Source organism: Trypanosoma melophagium (genome assembly GCF_022059095.1).
Source record: "Trypanosoma melophagium isolate St. Kilda chromosome Unknown ctg27segment0, whole genome shotgun sequence".
NCBI lineage: Eukaryota > Euglenozoa > Kinetoplastea > Trypanosomatida > Trypanosomatidae > Trypanosoma > Trypanosoma melophagium.
This window is the reverse complement of record NW_027125158.1, coordinates 393479-406683: the sequence shown is the minus strand read 5'-3', so window position 1 is coordinate 406683 and position 13205 is coordinate 393479. Positions and strand designations below refer to the sequence as shown.

The window sequence follows — 13205 nt, the reverse complement described above, 5'->3', positions numbered from 1 at the left end:
GAGACATATTTGCATATGGAATACTTATTATTATTTTTTTTTTTTACATTTTTTCTCTTCTATTTCGTTCATTCCCTTTTTTTCTCTTTCATTTCTATTTTCTTATTTCTCTTTTTTTCGAGTTCTCGTCACTCTCACACACATACATACAAATGCATGTGTGTTAATAAACTCTCGTTTCGTCATTCTTATCATATTATTTTCTTTTTTTCTTTTTTGAGTTTTTTCTTCTTAATAAATCTACTCCTTTCTTTTTCTCTCTTGCTGTGAGTTCTGTTTTCCTCTTCTTTTTTTTCTCTCTTCCTTCCTTCCTTTTTTCCTAACGCAGTCGTCACTTTAACTATTTCTTTTTCTTTCTTCTTTAATGTTTTTTTTTTTACAATTTTAAAATAGAGTCATTTCTTCTTCATCTCCCGCTCCGTAAATATCTTCACTTTTTTCATATTTTCTTTTTCATTTTGTTTCTTTCTTGAATTTTTCCATTGTGTTTATTTTTTGTTTTTTATTTGACTCTGCGGGTTTATATATTGTTGTTTTCGACGATTGAGTTCGTTCACTTTCTTTTTTCACTTTCTTTTTTTTTTTCGTGTTTGTTTCATTTGTTAGAAATAAAAACGAGCCGGCGAATTTTTTAAAAAAAGGAAGAAAATAGAGAAATAAAAAAGCCTAAAAAAAGGCTGCTGCCCCTCAAGCCCCAGTGGGATGAGAAAACAAGAAAAGATCATTTGGTAAAAAGAAACAAAGAAAAGAAGACAGAGAGAGAGAGAGAACGTCTTGTATGTGTGCTGAAGAGAGAAAACGGCCTGCAGTGAGAGTGTCTGTCTGTGTGTGTGTGTGCAATATGCCTGAACTGCAAGTATTCCCTTGTAAAAGTATATATATTCATATTCATATATATATATATATATATATATATATACATATACTCTTACCCTCTTCTTATCCTCCTTCTTACTCCTGGGCCGCCTCTCCCTGTTCATCGTCATTATTCCCTCCCGCCGCCGCCGGTGCGGCCTTCTCCTTCTCATGCCGCAGTTTTGTCCCCGAGACGACGTCGTCCACTCGAAGAATCATCGACGCCGCCTCAATCGCCGTCTTTAGCGCCTGCACCTTCACCGCCGCCGGCTCCATCACCTTCAACGCCCGCACGTCCACAATCTCCCCGGTGGTGCCGTCCACGCCCCAGTACTCCCCGCCAGGGACGGCATGGCGGGCACGGAGCTCCGTCACGGTGCGGATCACATTAGCGCCGCAGTTGCTGGTTAAAATGCGGGGGACGACTTCCAACGCCATCGCCACGGCTTGATAGGCGGACTGCTGCACTCCCGTGATGCTCTTGGCGCGGTTCATCAAATAACGGGAGACGTACATCTCAACAGCGGCTGCGCCGTACACCACACGGGGTTCAAGAATGATATTACGGGCCACACACATCGCATCATGCAAGTTACGTTCCATCTCATTTAATGTGTCTTTGCTGGCACCGCGAAGAACTATGCTGCAGGCGGTGCCTGTACTGCAGCCAGTGATGAAGGTGAAGTACTCATCACCTATCTTCTTAATCTCCATCAAACCTGCACGTCCAATGTGTTCCTCTGTTAACTCCTCCACACGACTCACAATAGTCGCCCCCGTGGCACGTGCAACACGGTTATTATCTGTCTTACGAAGTCGACGAATGCATGTAATATTTGCCTTATACAAAAAGTGTGCGGCCAAATCAGAAGCTCCCTTCTCTGTAATCACCACATCTGGTTTAAAGCTGATGATTACATTGCAGAGAGAACGGACGTAGTCTTCCTCTTGCTTTAACAATGCCTCCCAATCGGTGGCCTGTCCAACCTCCACATTAATAGTTGTCTCTGGTTTCTTATACTCCAGTGGGCAATCAAGTAAAATAATACGTGGATTCTCAATGTGGCGACGCATCTTGGCATGAATGTGATCCTTGTTAAACATCACACCATCCAGCACAACGCTATCGGTGATAGAACCGCCAGGGATTTTCTCTACCTTAGCGTAGCGCTTAATATCCACCTCCTTCTTTCCTGTGATTTTATTCTCTACAACCACACGCTGCGTAGCGGCCACTGCCATCTTGCACATAAGATCATCCTCACGAGAGTTAAACTTTGTACCAAGACAGGCACGTACCACATTCTCCAATTGTTCTGTGCTGTTAGGATCAATATTAGTGGCGATCTGCTCCATAGCCGCAAGGGCATCAGTGAGGGCGAGGGAGAATCCCTTCACTATCTTCAGTGGGTGAATGTTACGCTCCAACAGGGGCTGTGCGAGACTTAAAATCTCGCCTGTTAACACAATAACAGATGTGGTACCATCGCCCACTTCCTCATCTTGTGCACGCGCCAATTCCAACATGTGTTTAGCGGCTGGATGCACCACATCAATCTCGCGAAGAATGCAGTTACCGTCGTTTGTTAACACAGTGCCGCCCATTGGATCAAGAATCATCTTGAGCATTGCACATGGGCCAAGTGTACTGCTGATAAGACTGGCAACAGTTTTGGCAGCTTCAATGTTATTCATCTGCGCCTTTCTTCCACTCTGTCGCTCTGTCTTCTGATTCAGCACAATTACTGGCTGCTGCTGCTGCTGCATCATCATTGTTTCTTCTTGAAGGATTCGATGTTGTTGTTGTTGTTGTTGTTGTTGTTTGTTTGTTTTTTCTTTATTAAATAATAAATCAGGTATCGCTGCTCCTTAAGTGAATCTTCGTTTCTTTTATATATATATATAGATATAGATATAGATATATCCTTTCTTGGTTTGTTGGGTTACTGGTGTTGAGAATAGTCAATTTTTGCAAGTAGGGAAAACAAGATCGAAAAAAAAAGGAGAGAAAGAGAGAAAAAAAAAGGAAGAAAAAAGGAGTGATATAAGAATTCCAAAGAAAAAGTTATATAATTGTATATCAAAGAGAAAATGTTACGTGTATTTAAAGAGAGTGTAAATCCCGATCCAATAGAAATTCCTCAATTATTATGGACTAAATTTACTCTGATTATTATCAGGTAATAATACCAATAATAGTAACAATAAAAATAGTCCAAATATTTCCCATCCGTGGACGATATATTCTTTTCAATTATCAAGAATAGAGAAAAACAAACCCAAAATACATGTCCCCATGATATAAATACAGTTATATAGAAAAATAAAAATTATAAAAACTTGGGAGTACTGTTGTAGCCCAGAGGGATTTTCATTACGTTCATTCCCCAAATAGCACAAAAAAGAAGCAGAAACCCCCCAGTATTGCCATATAAATTAATGACACAACTATGTATATATACGAGAAAAAAAAAACCTAAGCATATTGTCCTGCGAGAAAAACATCAGAATATCAAGTTATTTTTTTTTTACTGATAAAATTATAAGAAGATTTTCCATTAAATAAAATACGTACGTCTTTTACAAAAAAAAAACATTTTCCATTAATGTATATAAATTCAGGAGTATATATAAGTATATTCAAACACAAGGGTATAGGTAACCGTATAAATCCATTAACAATAAATATATAATTATATATATTTGTACAGATACAGTCATATGTACACAATCAGAACAGGACCACAACAAGAGTTGAGCCCAGAAGGATTATTAATGGTAGAGAAGAATTAAAGTAAAAAGATCCATCAGCACCCGATAACTTTGATACGTGGTGAGCATACGTATTAGGTACGTCAATACTCTGGTGCGTCGCCTCTGTTGGAGTTACCGTGTCCTCCTTAGAAGCGTCCATCGTATTCTTCGGTGATTCTTCCTTCGTACTTTCAGACCCTTCAGATGGGTTGTTATTCTTAATTTCATTCTTCTCAATACCAATAGAAGTGCCGCGATTGCTACTGTCACTGTCGCAGTTGCTCTTGTTCTCATCCTCTTCTTTCTCCACAGTAACATCAGGAACACTGTCCTTGTGATTAACCACAGTAGGGCTTTCAGGCTTTTCAGGCTGCACAGCAGAGGGACTCTTATGGGTCGCACTGCTGATGCCCGTGCGGTCAAAAGTGTCATTCCCATTCATCACATTAACATTAGTCTGCGCAGTGCTACCATGCCTGAGACTCTGGTCTTCTTCTTCCTTCTTGTCATCTTCTTTCACCGGACTAACACTGGGAACACTGACCGTCTCACCCGGCCCAGTAGTAATTTCAGACTTTGTAGTTTTCCCAGCAGAAGGAGCACCGTTACTGTCAGGGCCATTGTTGTCAGTGCTCTTTTTCTGCACATCTCCGGATTTCGGACCATGACCAGCAGTATGACCACCGCTGATGCGATCTGTGCCTGAACTTTGTACTCGCTCCATTGGTGGTTTAATGCCTTTACTTTGTGTTGGTACTACACCCCCTTCCGTTGTACTCTCTGTAAGAGAAGGTGTGGGGAGTAAAGATGGGATCGTCTCCGTCAGTACTTCCTTTGGCCTCTTCTTAGCTGTCGCCACATTGGTGTCTTTGAAGGCGAGTAGTGTCTTAATTTCACTTTGATTTAACTCTCGGTTGTACAGAAGGACATTCGTTACTGTCACATGACCCGATTTCACTCCATACCTCATAGTTCCACCCATGAAGATGTGTGAAATATCAAGGTACCGCGTATTGTACAGAAGGTTTTTCCCTGAACCCTCCAGAGTCTCACCGTTAATATAAATAGATCCCACATTCTTGCTTAACGTGAATACCACTTGATATGTCCTGTTTAATTCCCATGACCCTGTTGGCCGAGATGACGTTTTTCCATACATAGGATTCCACCGTCCACCATGGCTGTATGAGAGTGCAAGAACTTTATTGTAATCCCATTCATCCAAGCTTACACCCAAGAGTGGTATAGGCTTCTTTGTTTGTGGATCTCCATCTATCCTCACAGTAGCCACAAGAGTGAATGCATAGTTTACAAAGTTATACCGCCGATTCTGCCCTTGTTTACTTACTGGCCATCGCGCTCCAGCAGAATATCCTCCTTTGAATGTTAATCCATTAGGTACCCTTTCTGCGTCTCTTACTTCAGCATCTACGCAGCGGTATGTATCTTTCCAATAACCACTCTCAACTTTATCTGAAAGGAATCCAACAAGTCCAGAAGTGGGAAACGGAACACCACAGTCACTTTCATCAGAGTCTGTCTTTGACTTGGTAGGGGTACAAATGTCTGTGAAGTTCTTGTCTTGATCAATCCAAGTCTTCACAACAGACTTAATTAAATCCAGTTCTTCTTTCAGCTCCAAAAAGACAAGACTGTATTTCTCCCCATGATTTATCTCATGCAAGCAGTACAACTTACCATCCTTGTATAGTAGAGAACTGTAGGCAGCATTCTCATCATCAATGGAAATTTGACCAACGTCAAATATGCGGTTGTTATCTGTTAACCAAAGATGGAGTCGGTCACGCTCCCAATCCCCCTTGTGATTCAGTGGATTTGTTAACAACATCACACGCTTCCCCTCAATCTCCACATTAATGAAGGCACTCTGACTACCAGGTCCTTTACGTGATGGGGAGTTTCCCCAGACACGGGAGAGTGTAGTCCGAACTTCTTTCCACGTTTCTCCCATATCAGTAGATTCAAATACTTTGCGATAGCCAATGTCAAGTCGAGTGTTCATGATGAGTTTGCCTTCCCATTCAAGAATAGAGGGTTCAGTACATCCTTCTAGAGTCATGCCATTCGCAATCTTCCACGTCTTGCCATCGTCTACGGAATACATGATTGTGGAGTAGATACCACCTCTTGTATTTTTGATTTGTATGGGGAAAACAAGAGTTCCATTTTTTGTTATTATGGCAACACCCACTCCACCAAGGAATTGCTCCAAGGGTGCATCTCGGATTAGGGCGGGAGCCGTATAATCTATTTTTTGCGGTTTATTCCATTTAATGTTGGCACTTAATTTACCATCCTTGGTTGTCTTTTCCACCTCACCAACTGCCAATAGAGGATCCCAATCTTTTCCACTATGCCACTTCCAGTAGGTGCCTGAAGAATTGTAGCTTGCAACAAAAATATAGATCTTATTATCCTTTACAACGACTGTAGGATCCACCACACGGGCACGAGGGGCCCCACGATTGTTCTTGACTGCAATTTGTGTTGTCCACGTACTGCCATTGTCCACACTGAACTTTGCCACTGTGTCAATGAAGGTGTTATCATTGGAATCATCATAGCGGGCGTCTGCAATGGCAACCATCACTCCATTCACGTTAACAAGAGAAGGAATACGAAAAGAATGTACCACTCTTTCATAACTTCTTCCATCCTTATCTTCATACGGCACTGTAGTTACCCCTCGCTCGAATAACGTGACTCTCTCAGCAGCACTACTACTGATGGATTTTGCACATACCAGCCAACTCGTGTGGTAACATAAAAGGAGAAACAACACAAAGGACACTCGTTGAGACATTCTGTGTGTGTGTGTGTGCGTTTTTTGTTTTTGTTTTTGTTTTTAGTACACTCGCAATACTCTTCTGGGTTTAACCAACCAAGGTGGTGTCTCGTGTTAGGCTTCAAAAAATAGCAGAAGATTCGCGATGCACTTCTTCGGCAACCAGTGCCCTGTCCTTTTTAGTATATATAACGAAAAAAATAACAAGAAAAGAAAAAAAAGAAAAGAAAAAGGGAGGAAAAAAAAAAGACAAAAAATAAAACGTGAACAGTGTAATTGGTACTCACATCGACCCTATAAATATGTTATATCACAACTTTGGCAAAGTAGAATGTTCCTCACTGGGTGATAATAAACCGTCCAGTCGCACACAATTGCGGTTAATACTGATAAAGTGTACGTCTTTAGCAGCAGCTCTGTAACCCTCAGAACCCACCAAACTCCACAACATCATCACAGCAAATGACAATAGGCCAAGAAGAAAAACAAGAAAAATAAAAGTTTTTTAGCAACAAAAACAGAAAAAGAGAACAAAAACGAAAAAAAAAGACTTTTATTTTATTTTTCCTTTATTTGTCATCTAGACCATAATCCACTGGAGGTGGTTTATTGTTCCGCTTTCGTGTCTGTCGCTCCCTTGACTCCAAGTTCTCAAATGTAAAGTTGTTGGCTGGGAATCCATACGTCTGTCCTGCATACATACCACATAGCCAGCGTAGTGAACTTTCTTTCACCTTTTCCTCTGTAAGAGTAGAATCATTCTTAAGTATATATGATGATTTAGCAACACGTGTGGCAACCCACATCTTTGTATGTCGTGTAAACCCATACTCCTCCACCTCCTCAAAGGAAATATCCTCTGTGTAACATAATAGTGCGTGTGGGTGATCGTTAATAATACTTCGAATTAGTTCCTCCTCCCAGGCAAGTCGTGAAAATATAACGAGACGACCATCATCACGTAGCATTAATAGGGCATTTTCTAGACTTTGTCGCAGTTCATACATCTCATTATTTACAATACACCGCAGAGAGGTTAGAAACTTCCATGACATGGGTGATTTACGTCTACTACACTGCGTCCACCAACCATCCTCTGGAAGCATATCTCCCGCACTTTCAACACTTGCAAGAACTTTCCGTGAACTTGTGAATGGACGACGTCGTCGTACTTCACGTGCCATTTTCATCGATTGTTCTGGTGTTAAAATCTTATAAGCACTTAACGCTGAGGATAAAGTATGTTGTGGGACTGTGTTAAGATAGGCAAGTGCGCCTACGCCCATTTGTAATCCATACCGCATATCCAGATGGTGGGCACCCTCATCATCGAGAAGAAATCCACGTTCGGGGTTCTCCAGTTGTGTATTGGACGGACCAGCATCAATCATCACAGCATCAAAACATCTTTCACCGAACATAGATCGTGCCTCTGACATTTTACTACAAAAGAAACGAAAACGATCTCCACCAAACTCGCCTGCTAATTCCCGAGCTACGTGTATAGCATCAGCGTCACAATCAAGTGCTACAACACGTGTATATGGTCTTCCATTTTCAAGTATAGCCCCTGTATGATTACCGCCACCAAGTGTACAATCGAGAACATCATATGAAATGAGTCTTTTCTGTTTATTCACTTGAACTGAAAGACCTCCTGCTACTGTTAAAGCATCATTTGATGCTGTGAGTGGAAGTGCAGGGGTATTCGTAATTTCTCTTCTCATTTCCCGTTGTATTAACCGACGTTTTTGCAATGGTGCCTTTTTCACCTTTAAAGCCTGACGCATAGCTCGTGTACTTGGATATCCATCTTCAATAGCCCGTGAAGCTAAATGCTCTGCGAGTTCTTTTGTGTCCAGCCAACGCAATCCACCACAAATTCCCTGAAAAAGTTGTTTCATCATAAGTGGGGGGTGTTCGACTCGGTTCATGTCCGACCACCGCCGCGGCGCGATGATACGTTTCATGCAGGCATTCTATATATATAAAGAGATAAAGAAATAAATAAATAACAATATATATATATATATATATATATATATATATCACACGTATTGTTATATTATCAAACAGAAAAAAAAGAATGGAAAAGATAGTAAATGAGGATCAACGTGTTATTTTATTTCTTGGAAGAGGTGGAATAAACCAGAAGAAAAAAAAAACAAAAAGATATATATTTAAACGATGAATAATAGAATCCAATAGACAATTCTTGTTTTTCTTTTTGTTTTTTGTTTTTCGTTCCTTTTCTGCTTTTGCTGGGGGTGATGAGGTGCCCCATTCTCACCATCTCTCTCTCTCTCTCCCTTGGTAATAATGATTTCACCCCCTACTGTTGATTGTATGATGATGAGATTCCACACAAAGCTGTACCGGCGACTACTAAAGTACATCCCAATAATGTTCGTGGCTGCAGTGCACCTTCTTTAAACACAAGAACACTCACTAGAACAGTAATCACAAAGGCTAGTGAATTAGCGACCATACTTCCCACTGCTACATCTACATTCCGCAGTCCTGCAAAGAAAACTACAGATCCACTTAAGTTAACGAGTTGAGTCACTAGATATTTTGGTCGAGAAGCCAGAAAATGTAAATCTTCTAAGAATGAAGAAGAAGAGGAAGAAACACTTGTCATTCCTTTGCTATAATGTTTAAGCAGTGGATTTGTAGTGCCCCATATAATAGCTGCAAGTAAAAGGAGAAACATTCTCTTCGCTAACTTTTATATTTTCATATATACAGAAGAAAAAGAGACAAAAGAAAAAGACAGATAGAGAAAGAGAGAGAGAAAGAAGAAGAAGAAATGATGATAATAATAAAGAAATACAATATCAGGAGAATATTCTCATTATCCTCGAGACTCTCCACGAAAAAAAAAATTTCCTTGTCAATAATTTTCCTTCTCCTACTTCTACAGAATGTCATAGTTAAAATTTTATAACTAACGTTTAGCAAACTTCCTCTTGACCTTCTTTCCATCCAAATAACCTGGAAATTGCCCTCTTTCACGACGACGATCCACAGAGAGTAACCCAGACTTTTTAAGTGGAATACGAGTAAGTGGTAATAGTTTAACAAGAGCATTGGCTACAGACATACGTAACGCAAACGCCGCAATCTCATTAGCAATAGAAGGCATGGCATGTCCTTCTGAAACAATATGTACGTCAAAATCTCTGTAGTCTAAAGCAGCTTCATCAAATGGCATAAGAACCAGTTCCATCAACCACGCTTTACTATCAAGTACAAGTGAAAGTGGTTTTCCCATTACAGTAATACTACCATTGTGATCACGATTTTCACGTAGAAGAGCAATAAACTGATACTTCTCCCCATCTGCGCATCCACGACCAACAGCAATTCCTGTTTCTGGATCTACCTCAGGTTCATCAATACGAACACCAATTTGATGCCGTGAATCTTCTCCAGCCACTTTACGTGCAAAGTCTCTAAGGACTGTATGAAAATGACTGTAACTATCTGCGCTGTCTGATTGCAGGGTAGCCTTACTCATAAGTTTATAATTTTCAAACATAACACGCACGTCTTCTCTGTTAAATTTACGACGACTGAACTGAAATAAGGCATGTTCTGTTTTAAACGCTCGAGTCTCTGTAAGACGACCCATCCATTCCAAAAAGTTTGTGTAATGACCAGGCGCATTATCAAGACCGACCGCATCTGCTGTAATCGTACGACTCAACTGTCGTGCTGCTGTATTCATTGGTTTACTGATAGACTCCAGTGTACACTGTACAAGGGCCTGTGCCTCATATACACTGAGATCTGGAAAGAGGGCCGCCAGTACTTCCCCCAGCTGCTCAGCGTCAATTCCATCCACCGACGCGTAATAATCCTCCACAGACTGAAAGTAAACACCGCCACTCACACGCATCCATGCCTCTTTCAGTGATTGTGCGGTGAGTTCTAGACGCAATTCGTCGCGGAGGGATGAAAGTGCCTTGTGTTCCGCCGGTACATACTCGCCTGGGTACATGGGATATTCACGAAAGTGAAAGAGATTACCATGTGTGACTTCTGCTGTTGAGGCAAAAGAGTTTTCACCTACTTCAATTGGCATTTGTCGTTCTCTTAATTGTTCCTCCTCATGTGATAATTCAATATCTTTATTACGTTTTACATGCGAGTTCACCCACATTAATCGTTCACCGTCAGTCTTGGGAACACCAGCAGGGGGATTAGGTGAGGCGGCAAGACTTTGTGCGAGTCTAAACAGACGAGCATGTCGTGCAGTTCTCGGAGAAAGTAAATGATGCATTTCTATTTCTTTTTCTTTTTTTTTTCTCCTTTTCAAGCCGTTGTTCCTTTTCTTTCGTTCGTTCGTTCGTTCTTTGCGTTACTATTTTCTTTTTCTTTTTGCGTCCTATTCCTCACCCTGTGTGTAGATATATGTATATATGTATTTATTCTATCTTCAGACAGGAAGAAGAGAAAAAGGATGTCCCGTATGTTTTCTACACGCTTCTCTATGTCAGGAAAGTGTGCACTACACGCAAGAGTGAAAGTGAAAAATGAAATAAAAATAAAATGGCGTAAATATTTTTTTTAGAAAAGAGAAAACAAAAGGACCATCAGTATGTATTAAAGAAGAAAAAAAACATTAACTGTTTTTTTCTTTTCTTCTCTCCTTTCATGAAGAATCACAGAGATAAGGAAAGGAAGAAATAAACAAATAAACGTAGAAAAAAAAAACAAGCATGCTTCTTTTCTTTTCTTCTTAATTTCTCAACTCTCCTTTCCTTTTTTTTTTTAAGGGGGGACTTTCCCTGTAATTACACTGAAAATCATGTCTTTATGTTCTTCACTCTCCTTCTCCTCTTCTTCCTCTTGCTGGAGCGGCGTGAAAATCGCAAAGCAACATGCAAGAAAAAAAAAAACGAAGAAAAAAAAATGTTGATCCACAATAAGTGAATCAAAAAAAAAAAAAAGAAAAAAAAATTAAACAAGATGTGGAAGAAGCTGAAACCACAAGAGCGATACAAAAAGGCTTTCTATAAGTGAAGAAAAAAGGGAAAAAGAAAAAGAATGCGAGGCAAAGGTAAACACATATAGGAAACAAATATGTAGAAAATGAAAACCATTTTAAAAAATGGACACACTATTTTGTTCCTATTGTAGATATTTCAACTACGAGGAGATGGAAGAGAGAATCTTCTTTATCTTTGAAATGGTTTCCATAACACAATGTTCCTTCTCTTGTAATTTTTCTCGATATTGCTTCACTTCCTCTTGCTCTCGTTCCAGATCTGAGATGAGAGCCGCTAGTTGTGTCTTTGTTTCTACCGTACTTTTTTCTTTTTTATTTCCCTGCGGTGAAGAGGAATTGTCCATTTGAATAGGGTCTGTATATTTATTCGGTGTGGCATCCACTTGTTTCTTCTTTGCTGGAAACATGAAAGAACCTGTATGAGAATCCCCTTTATGCGAATCAAATAGTGTTTGCATGTCTGTTAAAAGTGGTTCTTTATTTTCTCCATTAAAGTATTCCTCTGCTGACATGGCAGGTGTATCTGCAAAGGTTGGTGGATATACATCTGTTTGTAATTCAATATCTGCCTGCCTACGAGGAAGAAGCATTTGAACTGTATATAATGTTTTCGCCGTAAGTGCATAAAAGCGTCCAATTTCACAACGTCGTGTATCAAGTGTCCACTTGGGAAACATACAGAGTCCCTTGTGTACTTCACTTGAAGTATAGTCAGCACAGTTAACAAGTTGTCCATCCATGCATTCATAAAAACGAATATTACCCTCACCTCTGCTCCCAATATACAAAATATTCGTATCCTCATCAAAGAATGGCAACATAATAGAACTTGATTGATCGATATCTTCTGTCTGTACAGGTGATGACATTTTACGAGCGTCCCATACCATAGCTTGACGAGTTTGTGTTTTACTAAACCCAACTGTCATAATAAGATTTAGACGTTTTGCCCATACACAACGTTGTGTTTTACCTCCCTGATGGGCATCTCCTGATGAAACAATAGATCCTTTCCTCGGATCCACGATATTCACTTTCCTGTCTTTTGAGGTAGAACAGAGTAGTGAACCGTTAAGATTCCAATCAAGCGACATAATTTGCTCATTATGGCATTTAATAACTTCACCTGCTTTATTACAATTCACATCCCATACATTAATCAGCAAATCCGCTCCAGCAGAAGCGAGTACATTAGAGGCACTGGGGTGAAAACTCATAATACCCACTTTCTTGCTGTGTCCTTGCAAATGTACAATATTACCTGTGCAGTTATGCGTAAGTCCCTCCTCTGGTATATTCCATCCCATAATTGTACCATCCTCACTAGCTGTGAAAAGTTTTGTGGAATCAAATGGATTAAATGCAACATCAATAATAGGACCTTCTTGACCGGATAGAATGGGTGGATTAGCCGGGATCTTTCCATAATCAGTGTGGCGTAATACTACAGTACTGCCAAGTTGAGCCCATGGCACCGCCACAAAGCGATCATTACAAGCAATCATATCACTGCAATCCCATATTGCGCCAGTTGGATTAATATTTAAAAAGTGTTTGTCTGGTCGAGATGCGGATGATTGTGTGTGGCGAAATCTGGAAATAACCATGATGCCTAAATGTAATTAATATATTTACCAAATAATAGGTAAAATAAATAGACGTGGGTCTGTGGATGTGGGTGTAGGGCTGGGGTGATACCAGAAATATAATAAAATAAAAACAGAACGAACCACAATAAGGCAAAACAAAATTAAAAAAAGAAAATGAATAGAGAAG

The 13205-nt window shown here is 40.1% G+C and overlaps 6 protein-coding genes across 7 annotated transcripts; all 6 read right to left on the bottom strand.

The window, feature by feature from the left end:
* Positions 1–951: 951 nt before the first annotated feature.
* Positions 952–2628, bottom strand: LSM04_006822 (Chaperonin Cpn60/TCP-1 family; the record flags this gene model as incomplete). The annotated part of the gene is made up of 1 exon (XM_067333522.1): positions 952–2628. One exon carries the CDS (start codon positions 2626–2628, stop codon positions 952–954), a length of 1677 nt encoding a protein of 558 aa, XP_067190531.1.
* Positions 2629–3586: 958 nt separating this feature from the next.
* LSM04_001687 lies at positions 3587–6433 on the bottom strand (the record flags this gene model as incomplete). Of its 2 annotated transcripts, none has more annotated exons than XM_067333520.1 (1): positions 3587–6433. In XM_067333520.1, the coding sequence occupies one exon, from the start codon at positions 6431–6433 to the stop codon at positions 3587–3589; it is 2847 nt and encodes a 948-aa protein (XP_067190413.1). The 2 variants fall into 2 exon arrangements, with proteins under 2 accessions (XP_067190413.1, XP_067190414.1); XM_067333521.1 differs by having other exon boundaries at positions 3587–4591.
* Positions 6434–6984: 551 nt separating this feature from the next.
* On the bottom strand, positions 6985–8385 carry LSM04_000789 (Ribosomal RNA small subunit methyltransferase H; the record flags this gene model as incomplete). Its single annotated transcript, XM_067333519.1, has 1 exon — positions 6985–8385. One exon carries the CDS (start codon positions 8383–8385, stop codon positions 6985–6987), a length of 1401 nt encoding a protein of 466 aa, XP_067190386.1.
* Positions 8386–8747: 362 nt separating this feature from the next.
* Positions 8748–9128, bottom strand: LSM04_005667 (putative transmembrane family 234; the record flags this gene model as incomplete). Its single annotated transcript, XM_067333518.1, has 1 exon — positions 8748–9128. The coding sequence occupies one exon, from the start codon at positions 9126–9128 to the stop codon at positions 8748–8750; it is 381 nt and encodes a 126-aa protein (XP_067190501.1).
* Positions 9129–9362: 234 nt separating this feature from the next.
* LSM04_006447 (Ribosomal protein S9) lies at positions 9363–10700 on the bottom strand (the record flags this gene model as incomplete). Its single annotated transcript, XM_067333517.1, has 1 exon — positions 9363–10700. The coding sequence occupies one exon, from the start codon at positions 10698–10700 to the stop codon at positions 9363–9365; it is 1338 nt and encodes a 445-aa protein (XP_067190518.1).
* Positions 10701–11569: 869 nt separating this feature from the next.
* Positions 11570–13036, bottom strand: LSM04_004920 (protein of unknown function DUF1899; the record flags this gene model as incomplete). The annotated part of the gene is made up of 1 exon (XM_067333516.1): positions 11570–13036. One exon carries the CDS (start codon positions 13034–13036, stop codon positions 11570–11572), a length of 1467 nt encoding a protein of 488 aa, XP_067190476.1.
* Positions 13037–13205: the final 169 nt, after the last annotated feature.